Source organism: Branchiostoma lanceolatum, chromosome 4 (genome assembly GCF_035083965.1).
Source record: "Branchiostoma lanceolatum isolate klBraLanc5 chromosome 4, klBraLanc5.hap2, whole genome shotgun sequence".
Taxonomy (NCBI): domain Eukaryota; kingdom Metazoa; phylum Chordata; class Leptocardii; order Amphioxiformes; family Branchiostomatidae; genus Branchiostoma; species Branchiostoma lanceolatum.
This window is the reverse complement of record NC_089725.1, coordinates 10,820,663-10,835,015: the sequence shown is the minus strand read 5'-3', so window position 1 is coordinate 10,835,015 and position 14,353 is coordinate 10,820,663. Positions and strand designations below refer to the sequence as shown.

Genomic DNA, 14,353 nt, shown 5'->3' with positions numbered 1-14,353 from the left:
TATGAACCAACTTCAAGTCTATTTGGTAATTGTTCAATAGCATGTCAATAGAATCGACAATCACTTAACCAACAATACTATGTGTGGTACTAATAATTACCAGTACGTTATAGATCTACATTGTATAGATATAACTAATGCCTGTCTATCCCACAATACAGGCTTGCACAGAAAGAAGCATTTTGATTTGGGACAACAGAGCAAAAAGCAAGAATCAGGTGAGCACTACGGTAACAGCTGTCTGTTAGTGAAGTGACATCCATAACGTTTCTCTTTCTAAGACATGAATTAGCACATTAGTTCAATCTCTTGGTTCTCGGACTCTTGCAGCAAAATACTGGAGTAGGCAAAATGCCACCGTGGCCATGGCAGTCACAATTTCAACATACCAGACTGGTTCGACTTTTCACACACAGTTTCCAAATTTTGATGCATTCATATACGGAACACTGTAACAACTACATATAGGAAGAAAAGGGTATTGTTCAACTGATTGTGCCCAAATATGAGTATTTTTTATTCTTTTTTTTCAAATCAGAAAAAGATGATTAGATGGGTCTAGGCTGACAAAGCGACGGACAAATAATCAAAGCAGCTGTCATTTCAACTGACCTGCATGGCAAAGTGCAACAAGCCAACAACGATGAACAATACTTTGAATATCTAAGCTATTGGCAAAGTAAGAGAAATTATGTCATTTTTTGGAAATAACTAGATGTGTAATATTTTCTTTTTTTCTGTCTAGAACATTTTCACCATCAAACCCATGGAGCACTCCCCACAATGCATGGCGGCCATCCCGGTGACAGACAGCACTCACGACGACACGTTACTGTTCGGAGATGATCAAGGTGGGGCTAAAACCAGTAGAAACATATTCGGTTTACAAAGGGCATTGTTTGTCATTGATGCTATGAATAGGTAGCCTGGGCGCCAGCCTTTGTAGTTACAGCTGGCCCTCTCTTCTTGCTTACTTACCACGGATGCCAAAAAGGGAGGGCCAGTGTTAACTTCAGAGGATGGTACCTAGGCTAATAGGAAGAATTTAGCTGATATTGACATCGAGTTACTTGGTAAAATGACCTTTAAGCCTCTTATTTGTTGGTGAAATGTCCAGTATGTGCTTATTGTGATGATAAATGTATGTTAATGTGGATTCCATGGGACGTTGATGTGAAATGTGAAACGCAAACATACAAAGTCTGAGATCTGTATTTTATTCCACAGGGTTTGTGAACATGATGACTATTGCACCCAAAGATCTCCACACCAAGCATTCCAAAGGGGAGAGGAAGAACACAAACCCCATCATAGAGCCATCAAAACTCAGCAAGTAAGCGTCAGACTAGGTTTACACGTGGAACAATGGGCAAATAAGTTTTCAAGACTGAGCAGAGCATTTTGGACAAAAAGTTTGTAGCCTTTTACAGCTTAAACCTACATATCTGACATTTTTGAAAAACGTATTTTGTGCACAACAGATCATAATTATAACTCCCAGGAGTTTATACTTCAGAATCGAAGAATCTTCAGATTTATTACATTTACATCTTACAAACATCTTGAGATTTTGTGCTAAATCTTTAGATATTTGACTTAATATTAAGATGTTTTGAACAATCTAAAGATATTTCGAATAAATCTCAAGATACTTCGAAAAAATCTCAAGATACTTTGAAAAAATCTCAAGATACTTTGAAAAAATCTCAAGATACATTTAAAGGATCTCAATCTGATGACACTGTTTTGCTAGTGAGGCGTAAAATGCATTTTGCCTTTACCCTCAAAACTGCAGGTTCGTGCCAGCCGCCAAGCCACGTCGAGAGTTCGAGGCAGTTTTATTTTCCTTCCGCGAGAGAAAGTAGTCCGTTCCATGACTCCGGGCGTCAACACCCCTTACAACAGAGCTTGTCGCTGGAGTATATGACCGTGTATCTTCCTGTTTTCAAGTGATTTACAATTTTCTAGCCTCCTTTTGTACTCCTATAGATTTTTTAACTGTTAGTTAATCGCTTTCCAGTCAAAAATACGACCCGAAATCAGGTGATTTTCGTGTAATTTCCCCCCTTGTTTTTAACTTGTTGTAGATTTCAAACCAACAGGAAATCTAGTGTGTGTGAAAGAGCAAAAATTGTACTTTCTGTCAGTATATAACTTCTTATCGATTTCGAGGGCGAAATGCAGATGCCCCCAATCCGCGCGAGGCCATGTCACACGGAGCGGTCATTTTGTTTCCAGAATAGAACGCACCACTCGTAAGCCGCGCGCGGCCATCACAGATCATTTTGCATTTCATAGCAAGGATGTTCCAAGCAGAGGTTGTGTTTCGGCTTGTTTTTGACGTCCCTTTCGGCGTTTTTGTCGGGCTTTATATCTAGCAACATAAAGAAACCGTGACAAAATAGAAATCCACTGCAATCTCTTGAATATAGCGATCATCTACAGACTAATGCACAATTTATTAGCATTGTCTAACGATAACGTTATATTTTTGTTTTTGCTACGACTCTTCAAGGATTGGGTCAACGACCTAGCCCAGACGGCTGCAACCATGGTTACTGGTAAACAGCAGAGATCCTGTGGTGTTCAATTACATTATGTAGCAACCAGCATTTAACAGATCTGGAGGTCACCATACATATGAATATGTTTGATCAAAAATATGAGAGCAGTAGTTTGCAAGACTTGACCACGTGAAGGTATACACTATGTGTCTGGTTGCAAATCTTACCTATCTCATTGCGTTAAAGTATGATACTAACTAGAGACATATTAAGGTTTTTACTATGAAATAATCTGATCCATTTAATCAAGAAACTCTAGCAATACCAGGATTTACCCTACAGTTTAATGTTTATATTCAATCATCGCATACTTAAAGTCATACTCGGCAGACAACAGTTAACTGTGTATGAATATAAGAAATAAAAAAAGAGTTATTCTAAACTCTTTCTTCTCTGTCCTATACCTTAATCTAATGTATATAATAAATACCATTGCCACTGTCCAAAATAAATATACAAAGAGCCATATATGTTGAATTCATGCCAAACTTTATTGAACAAATATGTGATTTCAAAATATCAATGCCGAATTGGAAACAAGACTTGTAATCTCATCTCAGGTATCTGTTTTGCCAAACATCTGACCTTTTTTGGCCAGAATGATATAATTCCAATGTCAAGTAGTAACAAAATTCCAATCATGCCGAAAGATTTGATTAACTAAAACAGCTGTCTGATGAGCATCCACAGCAGAACATCAACCTGTATAAAACAGATAATATTTCACATTATTTTATGAAAATTTGAGTATCATATAAAATTCTGCATTCACAATGATTCAAGGCATGTTATCATATCTAAATTACATCACTCATTATCTCAATCATGATATATTGCCAATCAAAAAATTGAAAGGTATGGACAATGAGCTGCAAGAAGCATGTCCTCAGCTGATCTGGGGTCGAACTCCACCTAATGCAAAAACAGAAAGCGTGTTAATTTCTGTTTGTCATACTTACTGTTCTTTGATTATCCATATCACATAAGTATAAAACACTCACACTCGTTCACCATCCATTCAGCATCATTATTTTACTATCATATTAAGATTCATATATCAAATTATCATATTACATTATATCATTAAAAAAATTATATACAGATTTATATTATATCATATATTATCATATCAAAAATTATTCATAACCCACAGGTGAGGGACTGCTGGAATAAGGAAGATGAGTCAGAACCTCCAACCTACACCCGTACCAAAGTGCGGGGTTACGCCTTTCCCGTCAACTCGGGGATCTGTGTGATGTACCCCTTGTTGACGTCAGTATGTCCGACCTTTACAGGGGTCAGGTGCCTCTAGCTACCTAGGGGGGGGGCGATGGTATGGCTAAACCTAGCAGGAAGAAGGTTCTTGGAAAAAAGGAGAGAGGGAGAGAAAGGGGGTGAAAATAGTACAGAAAAGTCCAGCTTCCCCTCACCTATACCTATTGGACCTACAAACCTATCGTACAGACCACTAATTATTACCCTTAGTCTATATCAGAAAATTCTGAATCTGAAATACCCTCTAATAAAGATAAACTACCTTAAGAAATGCTAAATAATGTTGATTCATATAAAATGTTTCAAAATCAGACATGGGAATTTCAGATTTTTGCATAGTTAATACAACAATAAAGTTCCATACAACAGGATTTATTTCTTTTGAAATTTGCAAAAGGTCAATTTCATGCAAGGAAGTTGGATTCTTAACATACTTATCAATAAATTTTGATGATTCTTTATGAATCAAATTATTCATGTACATTAAAGAAGATAGCAGGCTAGAATTAAGTATGTCTTTGTTATCATGATCATCTGTAAACATAGAAGCAACAGTAGACTGAATTGACTTTAACTCAAGATCACGCTTGAAAGTATTTAATCTTGCAGTATATAAAGCCAAATGGAGGGATTCAATTAAATCACATTCTCTATAGTATAACAATAAACCTAATTTGTTGGATTTACTTGAACTTTTGTGGATCGAAAGAAAGTCTCCCAGATCACTCAATAATCCAACCAACAGCCATTTAGCTTCAAAACAGAATGCATCAGCTTCATCACACTGTTCTTTATCTTTAAATTCCTTAATTAGCATTTGAATATTTTCTACATATAAATCATAGGCATCAACAAGAAGCAGAGATTTGTTCTCCAAAAACATTTCACCTACCTTACAAGAAACTTTGTGCAAAGCTAATTGTGGTACATTTTCTGGGCTATGTTTTAAATCAAATTCTTTTAACATTTCTAATCGTTTTTCTAGATTTTCCTCACCCTTAACAAGATTACCTGATCTATATAAACACTGATAACAATAGTTACATAAAATTGAACCTTCTGACAAATTTGAGTCGGCCAATTCTAAAGCTGATTGTGGTATATCTAATTTGGGACAGAATCGTTTCCTTTTATGGGACTTTATTACCTTACAACAATGTACACATTTATCTTCATCACAAAATCTATAAAACTGATAATAATGAAATGTACACATTGAAATAGAATTTGGTAAAGTGCTAAAACCTGCTGCTAAGTCTGAAATGGAGCTAAGATAAGACATCATATCATCAACAGAAACATCTTTACGTTCATGGTCGGCCAATGCATGGCACAAACCAAAGTCAGACATAAAACATTTTTTTTCTGGCACTGTTTGAGAGAGCTTCTGTGAAGTGTCAGTTGGTGAATTAGAAACTGGAGTTTTGGCCTGTAATCGTCTAAACTTACGCTCACAAGAACGGCAAACACAGTCAGTAATTGAAAGTTCTGTATTATCACTAACCCAATTTCTAAGTACTTCATTCCATCCCTGTGGATGCCTATACTCATCAAATTGAAATGTAGATGGTTTCTTACAGTAGGCACATGCTGTGAAACATGGCCTATCTGGATGGAAATTAATAGTTTTACCGCCCCCACGACCAAAAAATGTTACAGATACCGTCTTACCATGTACTTCTACAATCTTATTTTCATCACCGAGAAAACAACCATCTAAACTAAGGTTTTTACATGAAATACTGAGTCCACATACCTCACTTACCATCTTTTGCAATTTACACACCTGAATACATTTGCTACTTGCCTGTACAGTAAATAACTTGCCTTGGAAATTAATAAAGAATGCATAGACTAAACTCCCTTTAACATCACACTTATCTCCTCTCTCCTCCTCACTACTCTTACCTGGTACATCACACTCATCTCCTACCCTGTCCTCACTACTCTTACCTGGTACATTACACTCATCTCCTACCCTCTCCTCACTACTCTTACCTGGTACATTACACTCATCTCCTACCCTCTCCTCACTACTCTTACAGGTCACAACATTACACTCATCTCCTACCCTCTCCTCACTACTCTTACAGGTACCTACCTGTTTAACCTGTTCTACCCACCCTGAAGGATTAATGGGCCCACTATATAACATTCTCACCTCTAGCTTAGTAGCTACTGGGTACTTGTCCCTCCTCTTACCTGTTTTACCATTAACCTTCTTACACCTAGTCTGTCCCCTGCTAAACCCCCCTGATACAGCTGTACTCTCCCTGCCCTTCCTAAGCTTACAACTACTCCACCCTGTAGGACATATTACATAATGTACATTTTCCTTATGACAATCAATCCCTTCCACAACTTCACCTTTATCTTGAGCTACTTTAAACTGACACATCCTTCTACCACTCGTCCTCTTCCACTCCCTTTTACTCATTAGAACCCCCCTGGTCCTGAAAGGACCCTTCCCTGCACTAACCCCCTCTACCTTCCCTGGGACCCTCCTAGACTTAGTAACTGGCATCCCCCTTGCTATGGAAGGACCCTTCCCTGCACTACCCCCCTCTACCTTCCCTGGGGTCTGTCTAGGCTTGTGGACAGGAACCTCCCTGGCCCTGGAGGGACCCTTCCCTGCACTAACCCCCTTTACCTTCCCTGGGACCTTCTTAGGCTTAGGGACAGGCACCCACCATGCTACGGAAGGACCCTTCCTTGAACTACCCCCCTCTACCTTCCCTGGGGTCGGTCTAGGCTTACTAGTAGGGACAGGAACCTCCCTGGCCCTGGAGGGACCCTTCCCTGCACTAACCCCCTTTACCTTCCCTGGGACCCTCTTAGGCTTAGGGACAGGCACCCACCATGCTACGGAAGGACCCTTCCTTGAACTATCCCCCTCTACCTTCCCTGGGGTCGGTCTAGGCTTACTAGTAGGGACAGGAACCTCCCTGGCCCTGGAGGGACCCTTCCCTGCACTAACCCCCTTTACCTTCCCTGGGACCCTCCTAGGCTTAGGGACAGGCATACTCCTTGCTGGGGAAGGACCCTTCCTTGCACTACCCCCCTCTACCTTCCCTGGGGTCGGTCTAGGCTTACTAGTAGGGACAGGAACCTCCCTGGCCCTGAAAAGACCCTTCCCTGCATTAACCCCCTCTACCTTCCCAGGGGTCCCCCTAGGTGCTCCTCGCACTACCCTAGACCACTCTCCCTGTCCACGGTACTTCCCTGACTTCAGTTCCACTCTTGGATGAGCCCTCCTCCTTCCTCCATCTGCCTCTAACCCTGGCCACTCCTCATCCCTGAACACATAGCGGTCCTCACGCTCACAGCTGCGACGGTGCAGCTGCAAGTAGAAGTTCAAACGGGCTGAGAGATACCGAGCAAAACTCAAATTACCAGCTCTACTCAAATGCAAACCATCAACTGAAAACATGGCCCGGTCAGCCCGGCTACCATTGTCAAGGAAAAACACACCCTGGCTTGAACACAGGCTAAGCAAATGAGCGTTCAACTCAAGGCGCCTCCTGTCATAGACCTCATAGTCAAACCTAGGCAGGACGCTAGAGATGACAACAGAGGCTGACGGGAAGCGGGACTTGGTAACAGAAATAAGAGAACTGAAATCATCAAGAGTCCGGCTGAGTGGACGGTACATGGGGAGATTATTGGTCCCCACATGCACGAACACCACATCCGGCTCAACAAAAGGATGACGTGAAATATCAGAAGTCAAATCATATACTGAAGCTCCAGGGTGCGCATTAAGGGAAAATAAAATGTCAGGAGAGAAGGTGGCATGATTAGACAGATATTTACCAATCGAGTCACTGAACGCCAGGATGATCTGAAACAAGAAATGAGATACATCAATGCATCATTTTTTCTAGATTCAGGACACATAAAGTTACCAATATTAATGTTGTCTCAAATATTTTTTTTTGCAATGTATACAGTATAGTATGTATTTCCTCATTCTATTGCTGCTTTTTTTGCAATTTACAGTATGGGCGAAAATATTTTTTGGAAAAAATTTGCTACATAGTACGCCACCTGCGTTCATGTTGCAAACCTGATCATACTACCAACCATGAACCTACGTTGTTATGCAAGTTTGTTTTTCTTTGCCTGACAACGTCAGACATGTGACTGTATTGGCGGGAAATTATGGTCCCGAGCAGGCCATGTTAACACATTGAACGATATTATAACGTTATCTTTCACAGCTAAATTCTCGGCTGTTTTCAATCAAAATCCCTCCCAGCACACAGAAAAACTCAGAATCAAAATATTTGTCACGTTATGTCGACATTTTACATCGAATCATAAAGGTTAGATGTCAAATTTACAAGAAATACTCGCGACAAATCACATGTCACACGTTTAAGCTGTAAAAACGTCATAGAACTCGCACTACGAACGCCATCGTGTAGGCGAAAATCGCTCAAAAAAGGGCCCTAAGTAGACATGGAATTTTAAACCTACCCAGATTTCAAACCAACAGGATTTTCACATGGGATATAGACGAAGGTTAAAAAGTCCTGACGCACTATCAATTGATAACAGAATCGAGGGCGAAATGCAGATGCCCCCAATCTGAAAATCGCCGAAATTTTAACTCTTTACTGTGCTGCCATTTTGCTAATTTCACTATGTACCAAATTTGATCATGAAAACTAGTTAAAATCCTTGTAAAACCGCACAAAAATGGATTCAATGGAGAGCACACAGTAAACACGTCCGTCACTTACCGCCATGGTGTCCAAGAAGCCGGATGTCGTCATGAAATCAGCTGTCAAAGTCGGATGAAATTTCATCGGCGGCGCGAAGGCGGCGCGGGAAATTTGAGTCGGCGCATACTATGGACCGCGAAGGGATACATAAGAAAATAAAAACTGTTCGAAACGCGTTCGATTCACTGCGTGGCTTGGCGGCTGGTGCTACGTAATGGTTTTAGTCTAACCCTGTCAGTTTCAACATTGCCAAATGGTGTAATAACTGCTACAGAGTTTAACGTACTGAGGACAGTATAGTGCTGATACAAGTTTATCGCAATTTTACAAGCTTTGTCTATGATGGTGATGATGATGATGATAATTTTGCCTTCAAACATTCAAACTTTACATCTGTAATGTTACAGTCTTGCAGTCAACTTAGATATACATAGTTGTCTGAACATGCACTGTTGGCAATACATCAAAATGACAATTTGAAAGATACAAATAGATAAATGTATTGGCTCTTTGTTGATTCCTGTTGTAACAATAGCTTTTTGCTTCTTTGCTACGTTAATCAGCCCCATCCTGAGACGGAAACTCCATGACGACTGGGTGCTGAAGATTAAGTACTTCCCTGAGCTGCGTTGTTTTGGGTCGTGCTCCCCCTCCAGTCTTCACTCCTTTGTTCTAGATGACCTCGACAGAATAAAAGACAACCAGTAAGTAGCAAAGCTAAGAGCATTCTTAGAAAGCATCTGAGGTTCAAATACAAAGAGGTATCTGCATCTGTATAGTCGGTATAACCGCCCTTTGGTGTAACAAACACCGACTTCTGTATCTGTATACACCTAGCTGCAAGCGTTGTTTAAAGCTGTGAGTGAGGATGCCCCTGTTGTACTTAGTGGCAGCGAGTTCCACGAAACTTGTAGTTAGAAACAAATGTTTGAACACTTCAAATCCTGGGTTAATAACTCTGGCACTTGTAGCTATAAGCCCATTTCTTGCTCTCTTGAATGATGGCAACTACAAGATCGGCTCACGGAAAGATGCACATACATGTTGTATTCACTCCAAACTTATTTTTGTTCTACAGGCCTGTCCGCAGTCTGTCAGTCTCAAAAGGAATCAACACATTCGCATACTGTACACGTGCCAACGTCATAGCAACAGGAGGTAAGTTATGTAGAAGTGAACATAATGAACCATATGTAAATTAGAAAATCATTTCCATAATGAATGTATGTGGTGATGGAACTCTAACTTGTTTTTACATTTTTAGACATTTACCTGCGTCCTACCATTCAACAGTGGCACATACTCCCAAGATCAATCTACATTGTGTGCTGGCGTTTTAGTCTTTCCTTTTATTTTCAGGTGTGGATAAGATCATCAGAATATGGCATCCAAACATCTTCTCAAGACCAACAGGTAAGTCTCAGCACATGCTATCTTCAACAAAAGCTCCAGCCGTGCTACGTTTAAAAGTCCTTTTTAGTAAGGTGTAAGTCAGAGCCATTGATACCCTGTGAATTCAATTATTCTAAACTGCCTGTTTACACCTCTTTCCACTAAAGGCTGCTTCCGCTGAGCGATCGTTGAGAGACCAAATATTTGACAGATCGCCCAGCAAGTTTTATAGACAAAAGAACTCTAAGTTTTGTTCTCTGTCCAATCGTACTTTTGCATTGTGTATCATATTCCAATTATAATCAAAGTTCAGGCAAAACATTTTGGTCGCCAAACTGTTGCTCAGCGATCGCTATCTAGTGGAAAAGGGGCATTGTAAGTGTTACGCAAAGCATAATAACGAAACATTAATAAATTGTCGCTATTGGAAGTACAAGACCTGAATGTTTTTGTTTTAATTTAGGAAAGATGATTGGTCACCTCTTCACCATTGTGGAAATGGTTGTGAATGAGAAGGACCAGCATCTCATCAGTCTGTCTACTGCAAGGGTAAGGAGCTGTCTGTGGACATTTTGTTATCATATAATAATGATAATAATGATGATGATAATAATGATGATCATATATTCAATTTATTGTTTATATTAATTGAGATTAATTTAATAAACACAGGATCATACAGGGTAGTTAAGTTAAATATATACTTAATACAAAATTTACTCAAGTAATTGGATAAGTTTTCAAACGGTCAGAGGTTTCAGACAGCATTTGGTGTCTTTCATCAGTGACTGCGTTGTCTTTCCCAGTCACTCGCCAAAACCAGCGGATGCTATCTGAAACCTCTGACCGTTTACAAACTTTATCCAGTTGCTTGAGTAACTTTTGTATTGAGTATCTCATAACCTGGATGTCTGCCTTTAATTGAGAACTTACATGTATAATGCAGGGAAAGATATAATTGTCCTTGATAGCTTTCCCGTTCTAATCCCTCGCAGTATTCAAATGATTTTAATTCATGATTTGAATGCAATTGTTTTAGATTTCTTGTCTATATCGTTATCCAATATCCATCCCCCAGCCTGAAATTTTCCCAGCTTTAACCTCAATTGTGTTTTTCTTTGTTCGCGGCAGGTTTTTCGTGTGTGGGACATCCACACCCTGACGAGCTTGCAGGTATGTACAAAACCTCCTTTGTCCGCCGACACTACACTTTTTCTTCTTAATGACCAGTTCACTAAGAACGCCCTTTCTCACAAATAGCTTTGTGCCACCAGTACGGATTGAAGTGTTATTTTTAAAAATGTTGATATTTTATATTACAACACCAGGTATTCACAGACAACGAGGAGCGTCCAGGTGAGAAGAGAATCTATTCCATGGCCTTCGACAGCAAGCACGACAGGCTGCTAACAGGTACAACTCAGAGCATACAATGATTAAACTTTTGCATCAACTATACCTATAATGTAAATACATAACGTGCTGTATACATTTATCCTTGGTTGGATGGTTTACTTCGTTATAATATCACAATAATTGTATTACAATTATTAGAAGTAAACCATCCAACCAAGGAACCAACAAAATAACTAGCAATTGACTTTACTGAATACCTTATCGACCGATACAAGATGGATTTCAAAATGATATCTGGATGCAGCCAGCGCCATCAGTTTTAATACAATTGTTTTCTGCTGACCACCCCAGGGTCAAGTGTGATTGACCAGTGGCCGCTGACCCGTGCCGTGCAGGACACGATGCAGGTTCCTCACACCCACGACCGGCCCATCAGCCAGGTGGTCCACAACCAGGAACTCAACCAGGTCGTCTCTGTCTGCACGGAGTCCGTACTGAAGGTCAGGGCATCTCACGGTTTAGCTTAATACATTAGTTCATGTTAATTTGTTAGGCCATGGAGGTTTGATGATATCCTCTTGGACCCCCAAAACTGATGCGAGCGTGTGAATAAAAAAGTTTGGTAAGAATTACCTTTACTAGAAAATCAGAACCAAGTGGTCAGGAAGATTGAATAAATGACTAAACACAAAGAGTATCGCGTACCGAATAATAGATTACCCATTTTCGTTCTTTCACATCTTCGGCATTCTACGACATTTATGGCTGTTTCTGATCCTTTTGTAGCTCCTATGTATGATTTACAGTATAGTGGACAACCTTTTTTTTGGAAACGGACGGAAATTGATGCGCGCGTGGATGCCACCCATATAATCAAATCAACATGTCCAGACTTCTCTTAGTTCTGACCATAGTAATTGACCAAGTATGAGCGTGATCGTAGATATCGGTATCATGCTGCGATGTACCTGACATTTGTGATGTCGTGTTGCCGTAACAGTTAGGGTATTTGGCCCAGAACCCAGAGGTCCTGGGTTCGAATCCTCTGACATGCCACCGATGTTGTGCCCTTTGGACTTCCATCACTCCACACAGGTGTAAAAATGTGTACCTTACTTCGGTTGGGTAGTTAAAAGGCGGGGGAATTCGAAAGGAGAGGGATGGGACCCGCCTTCCAAACTAGACACAGTGATACATTTTTGTGTGTACATGCTAACAACCCTTTGCCCCTATGGCCTGAAATGGGATATGGGACTACCTTTACCTTTTACTTCAAATAAGGAACTTCATCTCTATTTGGCTACGTGTTTGTTCAGGTCTGGGAGATGGATACCGGGAAGCTGGTGTACACCATTGTAGATGCACATGGACCCAACATAGAAGTCACCTCTGTCGCCTTCGACAAGACTGGGTACAGGATGACAACTGGAGCTCTTGATGGTAACCATTAATTCGACACCCTCTTATTTCGACACTTTTGAGTATTGGCTTGCCAATTAAGATTCAGCAGTTCCAAGTTAACTCGTGATCCAGATTAAATGATATCATTATCAATTTTAGTAAAAGCTTAACAGTTCCCATGACATTCAACGGTTGACTTAAGAACTATTTTCAATGTTTAACCGTTTCGAATTAGAGGTCTTGATTTCATCTGTGAATAGTTTCATCAGGTTGGTAAATCACAGGACAACAATTTGTACACATCCAAGTTTATTCACGCTGATTTGATCACTGCCTGTCTCCTTTGTATTGTCCTGAGGAAGGTGACAGTCGGTCACCGAAACGTCGTTGTGAACCAAACGGTTGTGTACAAAGAATTCTGTTGTCCAGGTCTTGATTTCATTGCAACAACCAATTTACATTGACAGGCTCCATCAAAGTGTGGGACTTTGGTAGTGGGCAGGAGATCAAGGTGCTGCCTGCGCTGCCAGCAGACAAGGACGAGGAGGCCGGGGTGACAGCGCTAGCCTATGTCATGTACGAGGAGCAAAGGTGCATCGCTGCTCTCGGCTGGAACAACAGATTCAGACTCATAGAGGTAACGTGTGTAGCTACGGTTGCATCATCATCTTGACAAAAGTTTAAAACACAGATTTATTTCATTCACAATTATTTCCCGAGGATTGGGAAAAGGCAATGGTATTACATGGAACGGAGGCTGCCCTAAGTTCAGACGTGCCTAGCCTTTTACTGACCTTAGTATGCACAAGTTTGACGTGTTTGCTTATGGTATTCATATTTGTTGTTTTTTAAGAAAAAAATCAATAATATCAAATGTTACTTATCAAGGCCTCTCTTCTTAAAAGTAAGATCAACAAAATAACAAGAAACAACTGAATAATGGTGCAACATGCAGCTGGTGTACGATATCTCAAGTTAAGCAAACTAAAGTTGAGAACGACATCAAATATCTGACATTTACTATTGAAAGATAAAGTGGAGTTGCCCCTGAGAAGATTTGAAAATAGGATATTGTCGTAATTACCATTAAATATAAAACTAGAATGTTAACTTGATAAGTGTAGTATTCCTGCTACTATTTGGGTGGTATTCTCAGATATTGCAGCATGTTACATGTGTACCAACAACATACATTACAGGACGGTGGCGAGGTTGGAGAACTGAATGTACTCCTGGACTTTGTGGACTTGTACTGCCCTCGGGAAAAATCATCAAGCTCATCAAGAAGTGGTAAGCTTCTATGATCATAAGTTTTACTACCTTAACACGAAAAGCCAGGGATTGATTGCTCGTGAAATAGCTAAGCTTGTTGTGAAACAGCTTCCATATATTAAAGATGATTATCTTTTACTTTTTTTTTTACAAAAAAATACATAGAATTAATTGTCTGTCAAGTAGCCAGTGTATCGTGTTCTAACATCCTCAAGATGGGTGCCTGTTATATTCTGTTGCTTGTATCTATCTATCCAATCCTACATGTATAAACGTGGTTGTTGGGGCACCACGGAAGCCACCACTCTCCTCCATTTTCCTCCATCCTTTGTCACTCTCAACTTTCAGCTAAAAGCCAGTGCTGGA

The 14,353-nt window shown here is 40.2% G+C and overlaps 1 protein-coding gene across 1 annotated transcript in view; it reads left to right on the top strand.

Annotated features, from left to right (window-relative positions):
• LOC136432537 (WD repeat-containing protein 64-like) overlaps positions 1–14,353 on the top strand; it is a 29,359-nt gene that overhangs the window by 6,151 nt on the left and 8,855 nt on the right. Inside the window, exons 7-19 of the mRNA XM_066423896.1 lie at positions 162–218; positions 746–851; positions 1,228–1,333; positions 9,130–9,270; positions 9,645–9,724; positions 9,926–9,979; positions 10,422–10,507; positions 11,090–11,131; positions 11,287–11,371; positions 11,666–11,814; positions 12,631–12,754; positions 13,183–13,352; positions 13,915–14,005. Coding sequence (XP_066279993.1) covers positions 162–218; positions 746–851; positions 1,228–1,333; positions 9,130–9,270; positions 9,645–9,724; positions 9,926–9,979; positions 10,422–10,507; positions 11,090–11,131; positions 11,287–11,371; positions 11,666–11,814; positions 12,631–12,754; positions 13,183–13,352; positions 13,915–14,005 — 1,291 coding nt within the window. The remainder of the gene's footprint in view (positions 1–161; positions 219–745; positions 852–1,227; positions 1,334–9,129; positions 9,271–9,644; positions 9,725–9,925; positions 9,980–10,421; positions 10,508–11,089; positions 11,132–11,286; positions 11,372–11,665; positions 11,815–12,630; positions 12,755–13,182; positions 13,353–13,914; positions 14,006–14,353) is intronic.